Raw genomic sequence first — 9893 nt, 5'->3', positions numbered from 1 at the left:
TTTACTTCTTCCTCTGTGTGTATCATGTAGATTAGAAGATATACTTATCTCCGTCATGTTGTTCTCCCAATGAGCCAACAACAGCTTCCGTCAACAGCCGTAAACTTTGCCTTTCAAATAAAAAAGCATCTAATAAAACAGGAAGTTAACCTAAATTACATTTAAGCACATATAACTGCAACGAAAAGTAACAAAAACAATGTAATATCCTTTTCAGTTCACAGAACACAAATTGGGGTGTATTTACCATAAATGTTTACCGCATGATTTTGTTGTGCCAATATAAAATGCCAAATCTCGATGTCACGTATTTTTTCTTTACGTATAGGTATTCGTATGTTGCTTAATCAACTGGCATTTGCTGATTTGGCTTCATCGATTCTGTGTGTCCCCTCTATAGACAAATCGGCGCAGCCTTCTTGTTTCTTGCTATTTTCTTCGTGAAGCGAAAAATACCCGATTGGCACCGAGATCAAACGAAAGTAAAGACAAAGGGCGAAGATGACACACAATTCTGACGTGCCCCTCACGAAGGGCAAAAGGATACAGCAAATCAACACAAAATGAACCTTCGCAAGTCCTTCGGCCCCCCAATTCTTTGGCATGCCAAAGATTTGCCACCGAAGTTGCCTGCCGGAGCCTTGAGAAACTCCACCGGGTGGTCATACGATGGCTTTAGCATGCCCTTCGACGAGATTGGCCCGATGTTGTTACGATCAGACCCGAATTTGAACACTTCCTTTGTTATCGGTGTGTCCATGGCGCCGTCAATTTCGTGGACGTGTGACAGGGGCTTTAAAAAGAAACACAATGGCTGTCTTAGAGGGAGATTCAGGTGATAAGGTAACTAATGTTTACACAATCCAAAATCGTTACTGACATCATTAAAGCTGGCCAAAATCTGATCAGCCTCATTTTCAGACAGGTTTTTATAGAAATGGATCAGGACAAAAAGAGAGAGAATCTTTGTTCCTGAAACTTTCAGAATCTCTTTACACAAATATATATAAAAGACATGAACAAGTGGATTTTGCAGAGTAGGTGACCTTTAAAGCTCAAGACTAGGAAGTGGACATTCAGTAAGAAAACAACAAATTGATTCAATGCAGGCAAGGAACAGTAGAAAAACATGCACTTAAAATCGCTACTTGGGACCCAAGAGGCTTAAAGTTCAGCTCCAGTTGCTGACAGATGAAAGATATGACACCTGATAAACAAACCTGGAGTTTGAGCCCCACTGTCATGCCAATTGCACAGCAGCACATCCCTCCCAGACCAACCAGAGTCAGAGTGCGCCTGCCAGCCTTGTCCACCAGTGCAACCTAGAACACAAAGTACAGTGTTAATCCATGTGTAAATGTGTGATATGTCTGGGTGTGTAGAAAAAATAGGAGAATACCAGTGCATGTTCATTTTGTAATGTCCATATGTGTGTGCATATGTGTTGTGCATCAGTATACATGTTAATACAGCTACTCACAGACACCATAGTGAAGATTGTGTTGATAACCCCAACTCCTATGGTTGCATAGACCGGCTGACCGACACCTGCCCGAGTGAAGATAGCCGTGGAGTAATAAAATATCTTGAAGACAAAACAAGTATAGGTTTTCAGTTATTACAAAGAGTGGCAGGTTGTTTGTGGAAAGTAATATATCTTACACTCATACAGAGCAACACAGATCTCATACTATCTCATACTCGTGTTATACATTTTTAGACATATTTAAAAGTTTGCCACTCACCGCATTGATGCCAGAAAACTGTTGGGAGAGGTGCATCATGAGGGCAACAACAAGCTGCTGTCTGTACACGGACGAGCGGATCTGGGAGGGAATACAGAACAGATAGGCTAACATATTGTTACTGCAAACGTTTTTTTTTAAAGTGCACGACTAGTATGCACAAAATAATTGTACAAGTCACGATCAGATGTAGATTTCTTGTCCTATCTTTCGCTGTTCTTCTGCATATGGGATATTGGGATAGTGGTGGTCTAATGGATAGTGAGGTGGGCTGGAGATCAGAAGGTTCAAATCCCGCCTGGAACACCACCACTAGTGTGCCCTTGAGTAAGGCACTTAGCCCTTAGTTACTCCAGAGGGAATGTCCCTGTAATCGGTATGAAATGTAATGTAATGCAAAAGCAGAGCAATTTCAAACAACATCATTTTTTTATTTTTCTGCTGTCAGGCAGGAATTATGTTTTTTTATATGCTTTTGTGATTGCAGATATATTTTGGTTTCACATGGGAGCTGACCACTGATCTGATTGACACTATTTAGAACTAATTAATTTAGACAGGATCTGGAAAGATGAAATATAGAGCAGAAAGTTAAAGTAAAAACATTTAAATACGTTTTTGTGGCTCGGGGAGTTTATCGGCTATTTTTACTTAAAGGAAAGTCCAATTCAAAAGAGATACTGTAGTAGATGTGACAATTCTTTATATTTGAAGTGACCCTCTAAGACACTTACCAAAGAAATGATAGAGACCCTTGGCTCCTTGTCTGCTTCCTCTTTCTCTCTCCTCATCTCTTCCAGATCAGGAGTTGGATCATATTCTCCCTTCAGACGTAACAGACCTGCAACACAACGTAGAGTGAAGGGAGACATGAGCTATGCATAAACAACTGAATGTAGAAGCACCAAAGGATCATCCATTACATTTATCTTTCGAATTAAGTACAATTATGAAAATAGTGTCAGTAAAATGTACTTAAGGGAATAGCATTGTGGGATATACACTTATTTGTTAGTTGAAAATAACTATAGCTATCTCATATCTGTGCAGTAAATATAAAAAATAAAGCTAGCTGGTTAGCTTAGCTAAAAGACTGGAAATAGATAGCCTGGCTTTATCTAAAGGTAACAAATTGAAATACCTGCACCTCTAAAAGAACATGGTGTACTGTAACTTAATATTTCCTGTTTGTTTAAGTTACGGTTACCTTTGGACAAAGCCATGGTTCACTGTTTGACTCCTAATACCAGTCTAAGAGCTAAGCTAAGCTAACTGGCAGCTGGCTGTATCCAAAAGTCAAATATAGGAGTGGAAGCTATTGATTTTCTGATCTAACTGTGCAGGAAGGTGAGCAAGCATATTTCCCAAACTGCTTTAAAGTATCTTGTGAAGCCTATAGGCCTATCCTGTTTCTGAATTATTGAGTTGGTGTTTCAATAAGAGAGCACTAGGCAGAGAAAAAGGATAACATACAGTAGAGAGGTGCTGTGAGAGTAACTCTTACTTTTTCGGGCCTCTTGCTCCTTGCCCTGTACGATGTAAAGGTACCGTGGACTCTCAGGGCATAGAGGCAGCAGTAAAGATTGTAACAATGCTGGAGCTCCAGACAGACCAAGCATCAGGGGCCACATTGCATCATTACCAAGTATAAAGTCCAAGCCTAATACCTGCATTCACAAACAAACAGTTTAGGTTATGTGTTCACAAAGACATCAAGCATGTTGTGTGCTGATCATATGTTTTCTTTGTGTGTTAGTGCACCTCACCTGGCTGAGTAGGATGCCAGTGACTATAGCCAGCTGGTGTAATGTCCCCAGAGCCCCTCTGTAAGCCTTAGGTGCAATCTCTCCAATGTACATAGGCACTAGCCCGGATGTCAACCCTGAAAGATACCCATCATGAGGACTTTAAACAAACATTCACTGTTGGATATATGACAATATAACCGTTGTTAATTTCCTTTTATATAACCTATCGAAGACATTGGGATATCCAAATTAATGATATGAGTATCAATTTGAGGATTCTATGTGTGATTTGCTGTACCACAGTAAAAGCCCATGACAGCACGGCCGGAGATGACCATGATGTGAGGTTTCCACATCTTGCAAAGACCCATCAGCAATCCTGCTGCTACTGCAAATACATTCACCATCAACATGCCCTTTACCCTGCAAAACAAAAAGACAAAAAGACAGTTTATAGATATGTATAATATAAGCATATTTGGGTTCAAGAAAAGCACTATTGAAATATAATTTATTATTATTATTATATTTGCAGCATGGCAAATTTCCTTAATGATGCTGGTTCATTTTGAACCTTTTTAAAAGTATTTTCAAGATACCATTTGCTCTGATTACTCTAATCACTCTATAATTCATTATTATTTTACCTTTTTTCCCCACCACTTTCATCTTTTCATTTAGTGTGTCCATATTCTTTATTTATCCTTTCTCACCTCCCTCTCAGGTCTCCCACAAATCCCACCAGGAAGGAGGATAGCATGCCTCCGATGGAGAAGATTGCCACCGACAGTGACCAATACATGATCACGGCAGGGTGTCGTCCCGCCTCTGGGTACTCTTCTTCTTCGGTGCTGTTTTCTGAGAGGACCGCGGCCCTCTCTGACCACACCCCCAGAGTACGTCCATAATAATTTTCAATTACCTATGACACGGATATATTTAGGGGACATCAATAGGTACAATCACACTGGAATATGCACAAAGACAGATGAAAATGCAAACACAAAAACCATTCTGATAAAATGTCATTTATAAATATGCATAGTAGCAACTTTCACTATGCAACCTTACGTTTAAATAAAGAAGACGATATTTAAAAGGACAGTGCGGAGGATTTTGCAACATCTAGCATGCCAACTAATGACCATTCTGCTCATTCTGTCATGATATCTTTCAGGAAATATGCCTCTTTTAGGTGCCATCCTTATTATAACACTGCTTAAGGGGCAACAATATTCAGGCGGTAGTTGCCATTACTACAGTTTAACAAGTCAATAGGAGAGATAAGGTGGCCGTCAGATAACATAAGAATGCAAAATTACCTCCTTAGAGCCAGTGTTAGGCCTATGCGTTCTATGCTACGTTAGAAAATGTACTTTATTGCCATATAACTTCATGTTAGGAAATTGTCCTTATGAAACATAATAAGAAACACAATACAAATAACCCCTGTCCCAATAAAATGTTGCATAAATCTGTGGATGCCCGTGCCAGCAGCGAGCAGCAGAGAGACATTATGACTTGTCTGTCAGAGGCAAAGTCCTACTCATTACTGGCCTGAGAATATTGGACAGCTTGCAAAACTTCTGATGAAACAAATACCTAATGACCAGGCAAGAAAACGTTTTGGGATAAGTTGCTTTTTCTAGACAACCAGTCAATAATTTCTGTTCCGTGGTCTCCGAGAGTATGACATGCATCTCCAGTGCTGCAGAAAAGTGCTTACATAGATGATATTTTATGGCAACTGGCAGGGCGGGGTAAGTTTGTTCATACCTCGAGATTTGCATGCAATTAGATGGTAAGTCCATCTACCATAAGGGAGCCAAGCCTGTGTGACAGTGGAGCCTACCTTCTGGGGTGCGTTGATAACTCCAAGACTGTATCCATACTGCAGGGACCCAAGAACTGCAGTGAACACAGCCAGAGCCAATGTACCTGTTAGCTGCTGCAGGAGCAGAGGAACCATTAAGATAAGAACACACACACACATGAATGCACAAACAAACACACTATGTAACATGCACACAAGCAAGAGCGTGAGTCAGTAGTTAACGGTCACAAACAAAAGTGCATATAAGTAAAAAATACTTAATCGATAAGATGCATCTAGTGCTTTATTTACCATCATGAATCCCAGAATCATAATAATTCTCATATTTAAAAGTGACATAATGCCCAGATTAAACGCTAAGCTTGTGTTATACATTCCTTTGATATTCTCATGGCAGAGTCATAAGTATTCATTCATTATAATCTCTTATATGATAAGGCAAACACACAACACAACTATGAATAAAGAGCTGGTTGTTTTCCTCAGGTCTCGGTGGTAAATGTAACCGTCCGAGAGCCTCAAGGTTCAAATGTCAGCAATATGGTGAGATCAGCCGCCTGCACGCACATTTTGCTTACCTGATTTCAAACGAATAGGAAGAATATATATATGCATTTTATGGAATACATGTAAAGAGTGCTTATGTCAAGAATCGTCTTACCTTTCCCGACTCCATGATGGGTCCAGAGTGTCAGCCAGGCTGGTAATGATCAATGAAAGCTGCATGCCCAATCACGCTGTGTCCACTCTCTAATCGACCAACACATGCGTGCACACATACGGTATAGATACACACACATAGATCTAAAGTGCTGAAATAAGTCCCACACAACAAAATCATCTACCATACACAAACACACATATTATTATTGCAGGAAAGGAAGCAATACAATTAGAGTGAAAGTGACCAAACAGTGAGACCATCTGGATTCTATTTTTGGGAAACACTGGTTTTAGGCTTTGTGGTGTTGCATACTGGTAAACGATGGACAATAATAATAATACTGTATATTGCAAATTATAATGGAGTGCAAAATGACACATTTGGTAGAAATATTGACATTTGGACACTCTTTTCTCTCCCTCACACACACACAAACCTGCTGTTAATGATATACTTGAGGGATGGACAAAGTCTGAGGGCCGAAGCTGATAAAAAGGAGAACACCGTTGCAAAACACATCCAAAAAAAAATACAACTGCGTAAACGTAATGCTCTAGTTTAATTTATTTCTCTCATACAGCATCTCTTTTACAAAACAAATAAATCCCAAAACAGGACATTAGTAATGCTCTTTCAAAACAAAGAAAACAAGAAATAAACAAAACAAAGAATACAGTGGTTTCATCTTTGAAAGGAGAGTCCTCAGTGTACTGACAGTCAGCCTTTTCCAATGGGAAGAGTGAATTCTGTGATGGACAAACACAGATAATATGCCCCATTCACGCTTGCTTTTTAATCATACACACAGATGCATGCGTGCACACACACACAGGGAAGACATGGTTTTGTTCAGCTCGGCTCTTTATTGCTAACATGTTAGCCTGCTACCCATAACACAGTTTGGTGAACCTAACTTGCAGCTGCACAGGAACAGCTACCGTGTGGATATGTAAACGTCTTTGAAAATATAGCTTCATTTAAAAATTGTTAACAGAAAATAACTTGTTTAAATGGTCATCATTGGGGAATGAGTAGTTTTTCGTGTCACTTTACGTTTTTTAAGGAGTAAGCAGGTACTTTTCTCCAATATAGAGGGATACCTCTATAGAGTCGGCCCTCAATGGTGTTATACATCTAATACAGTATGCATAAATGATTGAGCTACACTTAGCATTCAGAAATGACATGTTCTTATCGTACCATGTGTAGTTACTCCTTTCAAAGAATAAATTAAGTCTTAAATGTGTTAACATCTCCTTCAGAAGAGACACATACCATCAGTAACGTGTTAAGGTTAGCCAATAACACACAAGAACCCAGTGTAAATGAACTGTAAAGGCAATACAATTATTAATTATAACTCAAGCGATAATCTTTTGGCCTCCATTTTTTGTTTTGCTTACATCATGCTAGGCACTGTACAAACAGGTAGGAGCCAAAATCAGAAGAACCAATCAGGGAAGAGCATGATTCAAAAGGACACCACAGCTTTCAACAATTAGATCGTTCACATGCACACAGTACTGGGGATTGTTGCTCATATCCTGATGAGGTTGTATTTAGGATCTTCATATTCCCTACAGCAGCATGGCTGTGTTTGTGAGTAGCCAAAACACTACTGTGTTAAAGGAAACAGAAAAACACTCACTAATAGTGCCTATCTTTAAATGCTTGGTGCTCAGACACTCCCTCATGAACGTCATACTAACATAATATCATAACTCTGCTTGTAAACACACTCAATGTTGCTTTGATCGCCTTCAGGTAAAAGTTCACGTACAGAGACTGAATTTATGAATCTTTTTCTGGCCATTGATGTCAATATCCAACCTTGATTTTTAATGGGACTCGTTTCGACATCAAAGTCAAACACACACATACATTTATGCACACACACACACCAACATACACTCCTGATTTCAGAAACACGGATGTGCTATACATTTGATCTTCAAAAACCGACTGACTTAGCCACAGAAAAAGAAAAAGAACTGAAATAAAAAGAATGAACAGAATGACGCTATCATTGTTCATTTAATATTACAGTATTTTTGATGCAGCACCTTCAGAGTTTAACAACATTGTGAAACTAGGGGGATGGAGGGATGGGGGGGGAACAGGATGGACCGGTGATTTCTTTTTAAAGGGACACGGACATCATCTTTGCATACTGTGACCACCCGCCTATGACAGCAGATTGTCTCACCGCATCTCTATCAGCGAGATGCGATCGAACACTAAATTACAAATTTACTCAAGGCCTGAAAAGACGGCGAGAGGAGGAAGAAGAGGAGGCGGAGGGGAGTGACAAAGGACTAAGAAAATCAATCATGCTGTCTGCTTTTCACCGCTAACATCCAGAGTCGATTTTGTCATCTCTCAGCTGCCCTCACTGCACAAACTGTCATATTCACTATATTTGAATTTATATTGAATCCAATTCGTCTATTCCCCCGACCTCTGAGGTGTAAGATCTCCAGGAATGAGCCCACACATGGCAGATAGGAAGTGTGGAAAATGGAGGACACGGGTGTCAAAAGGACTCAAAAAGTGAGGATTAAATCGATGGTGGGAGGAGTCTAAAGTATTAGGGACGAAGGGAGGAGACACGGATGGTGTAAAGTGTATTTCTCCAGCTGCTGTAATGAAGAGGTTTGTTTGGAGAAAAGACACAAATGGAAGAGTTACAGACACAGACAGAGGGTATTTGGAGAGTCAGTGGCACCAGTTTGCCAGTCAGTTGAGTAACGATGGCTTCTGCATAACCCAAAATAATCTAGGGTAACATGTCTCTTCATTTAGAACATGTCTCTGTGGTTTTTTCTCTACGATTACTTTTTTTTTCTCTAAGCGGTTCGAGTCACTTCAGTGTTAAAAGAGTTCACTGTGGCCTCTCTCGGTCAGTCTGTTTTTTTTGTTGTTGTGAGATGTGCCGTGGGACAACTGGTAGTCGCCGGGCAGGCCAATGGGAGAGTGAGGCAGAGTGGATTGGGGGGGGGGCATCACCAATTCATCATGGTGTTTCTGTTGAGGGTCATGAAGAAGACTTGGCTGCTACCTCCCGAACGCACCGATGCGAAGAATACCTGCAGAGAGAAAGATAATATTAAAAACTGAAAGAAATTCTTAATATAAGCATTTCCATATCTACAAAGAGCAAATAATATGCTTCTCTGGAAAGGTAGATTATCTAATTTACTGTGAATTAAGTCTAACATAGTTGTCAGATTTTACAAACTGGGGGTATGCAATATACAGCATGTACAGTATACACTATGTATTTAAATCATTTGTTTTGTTTCCTTTTGCAAATCTGCTCACATTTGGAAATACTTAGTTGTATCTAGGATCTAAGCAATGAATATTACCTGCTACCTTATTTGGACTTGAACATTTTCTACCTGACATTTGTGGTTCTTTCGGACTGTTTCACATTACATACGCAAAATATACCAAACACGTTTTGACTACTTCAAGCAGCAGACTGAAATGATGTTGCATCGAGCTCACGAATGTAATAAATCAATGCTACCAGGATTACAATGAATGTTTAAAGGTCCCATGTCACGGCCATTTCTACTGATCATAATTCCATTGTTGAGGTCTACTCAAATAGATTTAAATTGTGCAATTTTCCAAAATCACATTGGCTTCTCATACAGCATCTCTGTATAGTATGTGTATTCACTCTCTGTCCTGAACGGCTTGTTGGAGCTCCTGCCCCCTATGATCCCAGTGGCTGTCTGCGAGACAGCGAGACACAGCGAAACCCAACACACACACACACACACACACACACACACACACACACACACACACACACACACACACACACACACACACACACACACACACACACACACACACCCTGACTGGGAGTTTGTTTGTGTGTGTGCTCACAC

The 9893-nt window shown here is 40.0% G+C and overlaps 2 protein-coding genes across 2 annotated transcripts in view; both read right to left on the bottom strand.

Annotated features, from left to right (window-relative positions):
* Positions 1-1052: 1052 nt before the first annotated feature.
* slc2a2 (solute carrier family 2 member 2) lies at positions 1053-6016 on the bottom strand. Its single transcript, XM_010786777.1, has 10 exons — positions 5989-6016; positions 5346-5441; positions 4207-4415; positions 3792-3916; positions 3512-3627; positions 3250-3412; positions 2480-2586; positions 1746-1826; positions 1481-1585; positions 1053-1322 (listed from the first exon to the last, which is right to left on the bottom strand). The coding sequence occupies exons 1-10, from the start codon at positions 6001-6003 to the stop codon at positions 1101-1103; spliced, it is 1239 nt and encodes a 412-aa protein (XP_010785079.1). The 5' UTR covers positions 6004-6016; the 3' UTR covers positions 1053-1100.
* Positions 6017-6540: 524 nt separating this feature from the next.
* Positions 6541-9893, bottom strand: part of LOC104958944 (TRAF2 and NCK-interacting protein kinase-like) — a 67814-nt gene continuing 64461 nt past the window's right edge. Inside the window, exon 15 of the mRNA XM_010786779.1 lies at positions 6541-9077. Coding sequence (XP_010785081.1) covers positions 8994-9077 — 84 coding nt within the window. The 3' untranslated portion in view covers positions 6541-8993. The remainder of the gene's footprint in view (positions 9078-9893) is intronic.

This window comes from Notothenia coriiceps, unplaced genomic scaffold, assembly GCF_000735185.1.
Source record: "Notothenia coriiceps isolate Sejong01 unplaced genomic scaffold, NC01 NC01_scaffold00029546, whole genome shotgun sequence".
NCBI classification, from domain to species: domain Eukaryota; kingdom Metazoa; phylum Chordata; class Actinopteri; order Perciformes; family Nototheniidae; genus Notothenia; species Notothenia coriiceps.
This window is presented reverse-complemented; position numbering and strand designations above follow the sequence as displayed.

Coding starts and splice junctions, on each gene's coding strand:
- slc2a2 (XM_010786777.1), bottom strand. Junction 3,917..4,206: donor GTGGGAGACCTGAGAGGGAG/GTGAGAAAGGAT, acceptor TTTGTTTTGCAG/GGTAAAGGGCATGTTGATGG. Junction 2,587..3,249: donor GGAGCAAGAGGCCCGAAAAA/GTAAGAGTTACT, acceptor GTTGTGTTGCAG/GTCTGTTACGTCTGAAGGGA.